Raw genomic sequence first — 12542 nt, 5'->3', positions numbered from 1 at the left:
TGTATGAACTATTTTAATACTGCCAAGTGTCCTGGTACTTAAGTGAAATGGGACACATGCATTTTATCTTAATTTGGATACTTTCTTAGTCCATGCTTCACACTAACAGCTTTTCAGTTAAAAAAAAACAGTTATTTTTTATTGAAGTAACTATGTCCTTGAAAGCAGTAGGTTGTTCAGTCAGATATGAAATTCCCTTCTTTAAAGGAACTGGTAGGCTCAGCACTGCATTCACAGAAGACTTTATCCTGAGTTCATTCAGTGCAGACCATATCATCACAATATTCCAGCAGAAGTAGTAGTCTAAATGTATATAGTATTTCTGATTTTCAGGTGTCAGTCACGCACTTAGTTGTGGTTTCACTCCTCCTTGGCGCCATTTTGCTAATTGTTGGACTGGTCCAGCTGTCACCAAATGCAGACGCAAATCAACATCGTTACTACCTCATGGCCATGGGTGGAGTCCTTATGATTTTTGGCCTGGTGCTCACTGCTCTCAGGTGCTGTCTGTTGCCATGGCATATGAGACGACGCAGAAGACTTCAGCTTCTACAACATGTGAGGAAAGATGAGTCCCAGCCCTGTGCACTAGGTGTCTCAGGGTCTGTAGCACAGTCCAGTACAGACAATGAGAAGAATGCTCAAGTTGAAGTTCAAAATGGAACAAAACCCATTAAGACAGATGATGTGAAGGGTGAATATGATGGATTAGTTAATGCTGAGATGGGCCTTATAGATGAAAACAGCAGTAGTGTAGCAGACCCACTGCCTCCGCATGCTAGCGTAAGTAGTAGTGGGGATGCATTGCACACAGTCATGACATCACCGTCAGAACATGATGTCCTGATAAGTAAGAGCAGCAGCTCAAACCTAGAACAATCCACCAGAATCGCTGTTTAAAATATGTACAAGGGCATAATATATATATATTTATATTTATACTCTGTGTATGTAGATATTGTGAGCGCCAATTGATAAATAATCACACAAAAAACGATTTTTAACAATGCCTTGTGACTTGCAAGCTGAATGCACTGTGAAATAAAATATGCAATATGTTTAATTGTTACACATTTATTGGTTAAAATCTTATATTGAAGAAACTTACCACAGAAAACTATATGCATTAAGAAATTTTATAGAGAACCAGTATAAGTGAAAAGATGAAAGGCAAGTACAAACATAGGCCTATAAGATTAGCAGAGTTTAAGGAAATTTGTGATTTATATATACTGCCTTTTTAAATATATTCTTCTCGAATGCACCAACAAACTGAATCTATATAGGAGAAAACTTCAAGGAAATACAACAGTTAATGTTTACTTTTATAATACAATAACAGAGCTTTGATCCATATGATGTACTAAAGTGTTTATTATATCTATATTTGTTGGCACTTACTTCGCCGACAAGTAGCGGTCGCTTGATCGGTATAGCTCGCTTGCGGGCTACAGGCCACGGAGTTTCTTTGTTTGTTTATTAGATCTATATTCATTTTGTAAAAACATAAAACATTACACTATAATGATGCTGTTTTACATGTAAATATTTTCTGTTAACTGTTGAAGTTCATTGGACATATTTTTCAAGCACAACTAGAGATATCCAGTAAAACTTACGAAAGAGTCTTTAGCTTAGTTCTTCATAAATAAATTATGCTATCACAACTATAAAAGAGATCTAAAATGTCTTCTATGGTATTTTTTGAAGCTACAAGAGAAAGTTTATAATGATAAGTAGTGGGAAATTATATGAAGTTGTCTCTATAAAAAGCCTTTCCATTTCTGTGGTTTCATTTAGGCAGATTCATTATACACGATTTTAATAACGTTCAGCCATGCTTTTTATATTTATACAAGAACTTAGGCTTTACATTCCACTGAAAGGACCAATTAATGTATGGTAATTTGCTGTTATATCATCAAGAGTCCTTTTCCTTTACTGTGATTGAAAACATATAATTTACTGAAGAATTACATGAAGAAATAAACGGTATGTCAAACTTAATTGTAATTGACATGTTAATTCCAAATGAAATGTAAGGCTAAATATTTATTTTGTGAGATAGTTGTTTTATATGAGAAGGCTACTAGTTTCGTTTTAAGGGAAAATAATCACAGCAATATTTCATTTAGCCTGGACATTCCAATTTAAAATTTATTACTATTACTGTGAATATATAACTACAGTCAGTATACACCCATATTTAAATCAAAACTATTCTTGTGAGGTGTCTATAGAACAACAAAATATTACAGCGTTCCTTATATAATGCCTCCTATTTTCTTTAAAGAAAACTCAACAGACACAGACAGCATAATAATGCAGTTAAATAGAGCAAGATTTCAGCTACTTACAGTTATTTTTCCACATAATCACCACCATTCGTTATGCACTTTTGCCAGCGATTAACAAGAGCCTGTATGCCGCGCCCATAAAAGTCTGCGCCAGCAAAGGCTAGCCACTTTCTTACAGCTGCAATGACAGCATCATTGTCTGGAAAGTGTTGCCCACGTAGTCCATCTTTCTAAGTCCCAAAGAGATGGAAATCTGAAGGTGCTAAATCAGGGCTATAAGGTGGATGTGGTAGGACAGTCCAGCCAAACTTTGCAATGTGTGTGGTGGTCGCCAAACTTGTATGGGGTCTAGCGTTATCGTGTGGCAAGCAAAAGCTTGTCTGCTTCTTTGGCCTGACTCGGGAAATGCGGGCTTTCAGCTTAGTCAGCGTCGTTTTGTAGCGTTCAGAATTGACAGTCCCTGGCCGTTATCTGCTGATCTGTATGGATGAAGCGCTGTTCATTGTGGGGAGTGGCAGCTGAGCAGGGACGCCCAGGGCGTGGCTTGTCGTGCACTCCACTTTCGCCACTGTTGAAACACACTGCCCATCACCTCACTGTGCTGACTTCCACTGTATTGTCTCCATACACCTTTAGCAAGTGTCGATGGATGTCAGTGGGTACAATTTGTTCGGCAGTGAGAAATTCAATAACACATCTGTGTTTCATAAGCACTTCTACGTCAGACACCATTTTGGTAGACTGCTCTGCTGTCGCTATCTGTCGCATGACAACCAAACTAACAGTAGATTGGCGGGAAGGTTCAACCTTTACTACAACACCACCAATATCCATCTCAGACATTACATACTAACACAAAAAAATAGGAGGCATTATTTACGGAACGCCCCTACTACATATAACGGCAAATATTAGGCAAGGACTATGTACTTCAAAACCTGTACTAAGAATGTATCATGATACAGTTCTATGGTTATTACCATATCAAGTGAATTGTTTGTATACAGAATGAGATTTAAGATTCTCATTACAGTGAATATGAAAAGTATGGTCTTCTCAGATATGTTGTCACATAGATTCGATACTTGTTGAAAAAACTATACAACATCACATCCCAGAAGACCATAGTCTTCAGTAAATAGTGTTTTATAAGTTCTGGATTTTTAAAAATGTTCACATTTGATTGTGTACCATTGTGATATATCATTATTTAAAATAGTTTAATAAACACGGACAAATTATATAATAGAACATACACTTGACCTGACTGTCATTACAAATTTTCACATTGTTTATATTTTATTATGTGTTACGTATGGCTGACAATGTTCATTAAATTATTTCCTTTGGCTTTTTCATTAACGATCAAGTATGCTTATATTTAAAACTCTTTCACAACATATTATCAAAATTACATCTTCTGTATCAATTTGCAATATTTAAACTTTAATTTGTAATATCCTGCATACATGTAGGTAACTATTATAGCATGCCTATTTTGGCATTTCCCAAGCGAATGGTATTGAAGAGAGTTTGTTTTGGAATGTATGAATGTTCTGAGAAAATGGAGGGCACTGGGTTGTATGTGTGAGTATGGGCCCCACACAGTATGTTATTAGAAATGTGGAAGGATTCTTACTTTCCTGACAAATGTAATATTTTCCATTTTCCTTGACCCCAGGAATTTGTGTAATTTTCTTGTAAAATGTCGGTATTTTGCATGTTTTCATGATTTCCTTATCAACTGAACTTCCATTCTCTCATCAGTATCATGGCTTTGTGCCATGTACTTTCGCTTCTTGCTATGTACAATATAACATGAATGATGTATTACATTTCCTTTTTCTTACATTCCACATTCTTTCCTCGAATAAAGCTATCCCATAAGAAAAAAATACTTAGAGTTTCCATCCATAGCGTAATTTTGATTCTTACCTTATATTGACTGCACTGTTGTCTAATTCACTTCCTCTATTCTCAAACTAGTATTCAAGTACTGAGGCTCAGAATAATAAAATTCTCACCTTATTAATGCAATTACATCAGGAAAGCTGGTACTGCTTAATATGTCATTATTTTCTCTAGCACTGAAATCAAAGTAAGTCAAAACAAAATTAAATTTTATAAGATAATTTGCTACTTTTATTGACAATATTGACTAATTGGGAATCATATTTGTTTTACAAAGACAGACAATATACACCATCCTTATAATGGTTAGCAGAATGCTTTGATGTTGACAAGAGCTGAGCAAATCGCTTTGAAATTGTTGTTTGTCAAACTTTAGAAATAGGTGTGAAACGCAAGAAGGTTCCGGTAACAGACAATACATTAACAACATTGAATCAGCAAGTTCGTTCACCTATTCTGATGACTCTGATGCACGTGAAAGTCAAATAATATACTAAGATAATGCTATATTGCTAGCAATTCTTAGGCTAGGACAGAAAATATCTTTTGTTAAGAGAAAAATACATATTTTAGATACAGGAAAGAATAGGACCGCCTCTGTGGTCTAGTGTCCAGAGTTGCTGACTACAGATCCAGAGGTCCTGGTTTCGATTTCCGGTGCCTCCAGATTTTCTGGAAATTGGGTCTGAACAGAGTCTGCTCAGCCTCGTGAGGATAATTGAGGAGCTACTTTAATGGAAATGTGGTGGCTCCGGTATAGAAAACAGAGATTGACAGATGTGGGAATCCATTGTGCTGACCATGCAACACCCTCTATCTGCAAAAGTTGGCACTAACTTTGCCGACAAGCAGTGGTCACTCAGTCGGTATAGTTCGCTTGTGGACTAAAGGCTACGGAGCAAAGCAAAGCACTAGTAGAATTATTTCCATTTAATGGAGTAATTCCTTTTTATTTATTCTACTACCATGTCCATCATAATATTGAATGTGTGGTATTAATTACAAATTTTAAAGTTTTAACCAAAAGCCATGTATTTTGATAGTCATTAAAATGTACACTAATAACATCATTTGAAGTCCAATAAATTGAAGATGCTTAAAAGAATCCTAAACAGTCTATGAATTCTAGATTACAGTGAAGTATGTTAAGTTATTACACTTGCCCATTAACAAATGGATTTAATAAGCAGCAGTAACTATCTAGTTATCTCAGCTAGGAATTGGACTTATCTTTTATACTGATATCCATTAAAACCTGAATCCTATAGCAACATCTTCGATGAAAGGGTAATTTTACATTTGAATTGAAGAACAGTAAAAGGATATACACAAAATTACAACATTAAAACAACCATGAAATATAATTTCAAACACAACTCTTTCCAGCACATACTTAATTGTAGTGTTCACAGGTGTATATATTGCTATTATAATTATATATTAATAATATTTACTTTAAAAATTAAATTATGTTCTTAATGAAAATTAAAACTGAAGGCTGTATGTTGCATATTCAGGTATAATGAAGTGATATTTCATGATACTTTAAAATCCTGTCACTTCAATGCTTCTATAAAAGCAATTATATTAAGAGTTACATATTTCATATTGATTTTAGCATGTGTGTTCTTTACAGCACTCAAATTGTGCATTTGTTTTCATTATCAGAGCTGATAAATGAAGATACTAAGAACTGTTTCACTGGTCATAAAGTAATTTTGTATATAGTTTATTTGCAGTACTTCTGTCATATTAGCTGTGAGAAATTATCTATTGGAAGATAAATATAAACTGTAATTTGATAAAAATTAGTATTAAAAATGAAGAAAGCAGTCTTCTGGGATTTGGCACCGTGTATATGTGGTGTTAACCGACGTTTCGGAGGAACGTATCGCCCCCATCNGGGGGGGGGGTTGTTATGTTGGTTGCTCATGGCCTTGTGGCCTTCTGGATCTGGCATCATATCCCGGTGGGGGGTTTTTAAGAGAACAGATAAGAGGTTCCAAGACTTGCTGAGATGAAACCCATCCTCTCTGTTCATATTCCCTGGATGCAGTTCGATCTCAATGGCTTCCCTAATGATGCGATCCATATAGCGCGTCTTGGTGGCGAGGATGGAGGTATTCTGAAGCTGAATGCGGTGTCCCAGTTCGATGCTGTGTTCAGCTACGGCCGACTCCCTTCCCTCTCTGCTCTCACATAGCTGTGTATATTTCCACAGTCTGCTTTACCGTTTCTCACGGTGTTGTCACTTGCAGATTTCTTATACTTTTTCTTCTACCCTGAAGATGGGGGCGATACATTCCTCTGAAACGTTGGTTAACACCACATATACACGGTGCCAAATCCCAGAAGACTGCTTTCTTCATAGTCACCGCCGTGAAAGCCTCAAATCTTACATAGTATTAAAAATGTCTTTGAAATAGTATGACTCCTATTTCATACCCAGGATTAAGGAATTACTCCAGAAGTATGGAATGTGGTAACATTGTAAAACCTGTTTCGTATGCTCAGGTGCCAATAATGTATAATATATTTTTAATCACACACATTACTGGACAAGATTATGGCTCATTAACTAAGCTGTCCATCTACTTCTAACTAGTCCACAATGCACAGGTTTATGTATTGAAAGTATTGTATTTCAGCCAACTACAGTATAATTCCTGTACACCTAAAATGCACCATGGACTACTGAAATTTTACAGTTTCATGTTTATATTGTTCATACAATTGCTAATGCTATGACATGATGGTTGTCTAGGTATATTTATGTGCAAAAAACGGGTTTCCAGTGTTTTTATCGTTGTACATTATTTACTGTATGTATGCATAAATAACATCAGTACATAAAAATATTCATATATTATTACAGGCTATATTTTGATAAAATTTATTGAACAATATGCCCCAAATCGTCTGTGCATTTAAACATGATTTGATGTCATCATAGGTACTTCTAAATAAATTTGATCCCTTAATATGCTAAGTAAGCAATCAGTATTAATGTAATATTTGATTTTTTAAACCTGCCATATTTCTGTCCTCTTCCAGTGGCAGTGTGCTTAATTGTACCTCATTCGGAACAGAAACTATGAATAAAATTTGTCGAAATTAACTCTGCCAATTTCAGCCTCAGAATAGTGTGCACAAAATTACTTAATCATATTAGTTTATTCTCCGGTGAGGAATATGGTTATTTCAAGAATGGTATGATTATGTCAGTACTAATTTCAAATAATGGAATGCTCATATAAAAGATGCACAAAAAAAAAAGTCTTATGTATTTTAAGAGCAATTTTTCCCTAAGTTATTAATTCTGTGTGTCTGTATCATAGCAGTGGAAGTTAATCCCAGTACTATTTATATGGTTTACAATTGCATTAGCACAAAAAGGAAAGTTCATGAAAGTTACGTAGCTATTTTTGTGCTTCCAAGTATGTTATCCATAGAAATTTGTATACCAAAAGATGTTTTATGGTCATAAGGCACAGAAATACCCATATAATTTCTACATAATTATTTGTTCTTTGTACAAGGTTTACAAAATGAACAAATTAAATTTTAGTGTAAATTTGGTTTTTAAAAATACTGGACCTGAAACAAGTTTAAACATTTTTTCCTCCAGTTGCTTTTCTTACATCCTCAACAGATAGAAGTAGTAGTATATACTTGTATATTTACCATATTTAGAATTACAATGGAGCCATTGTTGTCTCCTCTGTAACGGTCTATTGTAGCGTTTCCATAGAAGTTACTCCTCTGGTTTGCCGACACGTTACAGTATAATTTCTGCAGAATTTACACTTTCACTTAATTTGGCAATTATTAACTCTGGATTATGTGCACAGCAAATCAGTCCATATGGAATAACAGAAGGACATTAAATATTTAATTTGAGTTTCTTTCCTCCCTTGAATTATATGTAGAGGAGACAGTTCCTGTAGGATCAACCATGCGCACAAAGTATCTGGATCTCATCTTTTGATGGATTCAGAAAAATTTTCAAAGCAAAATCCTGCTTAATAACACATCCATAAATAAAAACTGTGTAATGTATACATACTTAAATTTATTTTGTCAATTCTGTTGAAAGAGAAACTGTTATTGTGGAGCTGTTACTCAGAATGAGTAAAATATCTGTAATATATACTTAAAAAACCCATTTGCTGATGATAATGAAAATTAAGTAATGACACATATACAGATGCAACAGTCTATTCCTGTACTGTCACTTTTGTCTAATCTTTGTTGGGAGAATTAAGTGCTGCAAATGTACAATTTGTGTGTACCAAGTTCTGATGTTATACATTAAAATCCTATCTTTGGTATCACAGACAATTTGAATCTTTGCCCTACAAAATTAATACTATCCAACTGAACCAAGTCCAGTTTCTTGCAGTTCCACCTATGGAATCTCTGCTACATAATCAATGCCACTAAAATTATCATCACTGTTTATAATTTGTTCAGTTCTGCTTTTAATACTGATGTACAACGGCCTTGAAAAGATGAAACCTTAATTGACCTGAAATAGTAAATGTGACAATACCCCTCTATGGCAAACATCTGGAAGACAACAAAAATTAATCAATACTTAAGCAATTTGATGTTCAAAAAATAAATTATTATCTTATTCTGAAGTAAAATTAAGTCTGCAAACTAAAGCTTATAATGTCTAAGCTGTCTCTAGACTTTCAGCATCTCACTATGCCAGCCACATTCAAAATCCTTATATTCCTTCTGAAATTTATGGCATATATAACTGAGTTATGCCTCAGACCTAATACAAACATGATGCAGTGATAAAATTACTTTTCACTGTTGGAGAAGTATGATTTTGGTTTGTCTGCTGAGTAGTATTTTACAAAGATATTTTATGAATAAAAAGATGTTCACTTTTAAACTGTGTTCCACCAGAATATGATAAAGAAATATTCAGTGCCTATCAAACAGTTCACTCCTACAGTATTGTCCTTGGAGCTGGATACCTTGAGTAATCATTTCCTTTCGTTCTTCTTATTTATTTAATTTATAGGTCATTACATTGGATAACAAATCATTGGAAGCATGAAACTTCAAATTTAAATCAAAACAAAATTAGAAATGTAGTCGGTTGAAACTTTTAGATTCTCCAGCTATCATTCAGTTTGGCAAGTGGGATAAATACACCTCATGCTGTATTGTCTTGCACGTTAAATGAACAAATGAACATCCAAAGGATGCAAAAAGTACTTGTAGCTCCAATTCTGCATTGTAATGCCAGGGTAGACATAAAATTCAGTGTATTAAGTGTTGTGAAAAGCTAAAACTGGAACTTAAGTTAAAATAAGATATTGTCAGAACTCAGTTCAACACGAAAAATCATGAGATTGATTCAATGAAAAGAAATATAAGCATGAAGATATGTCTGCCATATGCATATCAAGAGAGGAGACCAGAACTAAACTGAAGAAAATGTAAGTAAATGTGTAAAACTAATAAAAGTATATGGGAAAAGGGCTTGAAATCCAGAAAAAAATGGAAGCCCATCTAGTACCAATGACTGTATATTGCTTTCCTTTACTTCATAACCTCAAAGAGTCAAATGCAAAATGAAACAAAAGTGGGTAAATAAAAGACAAATAGAAGACAGAAGTAAAGCTGTGTTAGAAAAGAAGCATGACATAAAATATCTTTTGTTGCAGACAGCCATGCAAGAGGCTGTGTGGTAGGATTAACATGAAATCTTGGAAAACGTTTGAAGTCAGAGGGTTTCTAAGGCCAGGAGCTTGTTTAAAGGTTACTAGAAACCCAGGAAAAGAAGGACTTTGTAAACTGTCGAAGAAAGATATGACTGGTATATGGGGAGAAACAAATGGCATGGGGAAAATTGTTTCAAGAAATAATCTTAAACATATCAAAGACTTTGTAGTACAGTAGGTATGGATTTATTGATTTCGTCTCTATAGATCACTGTTACATGATATGTCAGTTACTGTACATTGGCTGATTACAATAAGAGAATAAAGTTACAATACTTACAATAGATTACAGTAGATTATAATAGTTAAGATTTCATGTAGTGTGAGGTAGAATCCATATTAGGTCCCCACAGCACATCGGCTTCCATATGTCGTATTGTACCTGTACTGGTGATAATGCTTATGGAGAATTTGATGGAATGAGAATTGGCAGGGGAAACCCAAGTACTTGGGGAAAACTACCCCAGCCCAGTGAGCAATTCACTCAACCTGGGCTGCACATGAATGCCTCTTGTAAGGATAAGATTGCAAGAAAGATATCACATGTTGTCAGGAAAAATGTAACAAGAAATAAGGTAAAGCCTATCATCCTGAAATTGGAGTAAAATCACAATGAAGGTAGTAATGGAGATAGTGAAGTGAAAGAATAAATAAAAGACAGTCCAGATATAAAGGAAATAGAACTACAGTCATTAGCTCTTATATGTAATGGACCTCTACAATTTCACATTTCTTCTGATACATTTGAAATTTAAAGTTAAACCACTTTATAGCAAGAATTTCTGGGAAGAACTAATCGTCTTCTTTCCTTTCTGTCTAAATTGGGTATTTTATACGAGAAGTGTGAGGACACTTTATTATATTTGTGTAACTAGGTCAATAAGAAAAGCTCAAATCTTATATAACCTGCTTCGTGCATGTATTAAAATATAAGAAATTATGCCACTGAGAGTGGCTCAGGGGCATACCAAATTTCATGGCAGTCAGTTTTGTCATGTGAGTAATACTAAGAGTATTGCTGTACTTCGACAATTTGAGAGGCTGTAGTGTTCGTATTACTGATGTGAAGGGCTTATAATGTCACCACTGAGATGGCTTCAGGTGGCATGATATATGTACCAAGTTTCGTGACAACTGGTTCAGGCATTCAGGAAATGTAAAGGGTATTACCGCAACGATTTTAAAGGATGCAGTATTGGTATTACATACAAGAGAGACTTATGACTTACACTACTCAGATGGGCTCAGGTGGAATGATAAACAAAGTTTCTTGACTATAAGTTCAGGTATAAAGTAATATTAACCTTACTACATCAACAATTTGAGAGCCTATAGTGTTGGTATTACTAATGAAAGAGATTTTTTTATGTGCGCCTTTCAGATGCCTCTGGTGGTATGATACACATACCAAATTTTATGAGATCGGATCAGGGATTCAAGTAATATTAAGGTTATTACCCCAACAATTTGAGAGGCTGCAGTGTTGGTGTTACTCAGGGGAAGACTTATGAAGTGTGCCGTTGAGATGGACTCAAATGCCATGACATACATACAAAGTTTCATAAAGATTGGTTCAGGCATTGAAAAGTTGGGGGTGAGCTGCATAGGCAGATAAACATGACAAGGTGATATCATAAGCCTGCATTTATTTTTCCAAAATAAGGAACATACACTAGAAAAAGGAGTTAAATTGTACATGCAAAATTATACGGATACCTCTTTTATGTGACTAACTCAATCACTACAACAATGGGCTACAGGCTGAGGTTACTTCTGTGTATAGGAACAAAATTTTCTCTTTTCTACAGAATATAGACCAGCTCTGGGGTCCACCCATCCTTCTATCCAATGAGTACAGGGGGCTACTTACACTGTGGTAAAATGACGGGGGCATGAAGCTGACCACTCACCTCAATCTAGAGAAGAGGTCGAGAATAATGGATTTGTGGCAACATCCACAATCCCACAGAGTATTACCTCCACTCCCCCATACATCTTCATGGCCTCCTGGTAATTAATTACGCACAGGGACATCTCTGATTTTACACGTTTTCCTTTCATGTACTTTATCAAAGATCTTAGAAAAGCTGATGAATAACAGGTTGATTTCCTTAATAGGAAATAATATGTTAGCAGAAACACGAAACGGAATCGGGTGAAAAGGTTAATTCCGGAAATATACTTCCGCTTGCTACGGAATGCATATTGCTTATCATAATTTGTGGTGGAAAACTAGGAAAATTTTCAAAGAAATGCAGATGTGCACAATTCAAACCCAAAGAAGTAAATACGACCTTCATATGCGAAATGTTAACCTCCCCGTCAGGAACGCAAGGAAGGAGTACGTTGCCTTTTATGAATTGTCTGCATTGCGCAGTAGTATGAAGGGACTTACTGAAATATTTCCGTTAATTCAGATACGTATATAAAATTAATCCGGTGGCAATAGTGACTTAAATGGATGCATAAAATTAATTTTACGCAACATTAACCCGTCCACTCCCCTCACTGCCTTGCAAACAAAAACATGAACAACATGAAGATGGTTGTTAGAGTAATCATTGAAATCAGCAGTGAAGAAGGCTGTGGT

General features: G+C 35.1%; 1 protein-coding gene and 1 long non-coding RNA gene across 2 annotated transcripts in view; one reads left to right on the top strand and one right to left on the bottom strand.

Moving 5' to 3' along the window:
• LOC111868764 overlaps positions 1 to 2276 on the top strand; it is a 149720-nt gene extending 147444 nt beyond the window's left edge. The window contains exon 5 of the mRNA XM_023859717.1: positions 334 to 2276. Coding sequence (XP_023715485.1) covers positions 334 to 900 — 567 coding nt within the window. The 3' untranslated portion in view covers positions 901 to 2276. The remainder of the gene's footprint in view (positions 1 to 333) is intronic.
• On the bottom strand, positions 785 to 12469 carry LOC111868771. Its single transcript, XR_002843558.2, has 3 exons — positions 11863 to 12469; positions 4233 to 4384; positions 785 to 870 (listed from the first exon to the last, which is right to left on the bottom strand). It is a non-coding gene; the product is annotated as an uncharacterized LOC111868771 (long non-coding RNA).
• Between the last annotated feature and the right edge of the window lie 73 nt (positions 12470 to 12542).

This window comes from Cryptotermes secundus, unplaced genomic scaffold (genome assembly GCF_002891405.2).
Source record: "Cryptotermes secundus unplaced genomic scaffold, Csec_1.0 scaffold174, whole genome shotgun sequence".
NCBI lineage: Eukaryota > Metazoa > Arthropoda > Insecta > Blattodea > Kalotermitidae > Cryptotermes > Cryptotermes secundus.
Note: the sequence above shows the minus strand (reverse complement) of the source record. Positions and strands in the feature narration are given on the sequence as shown.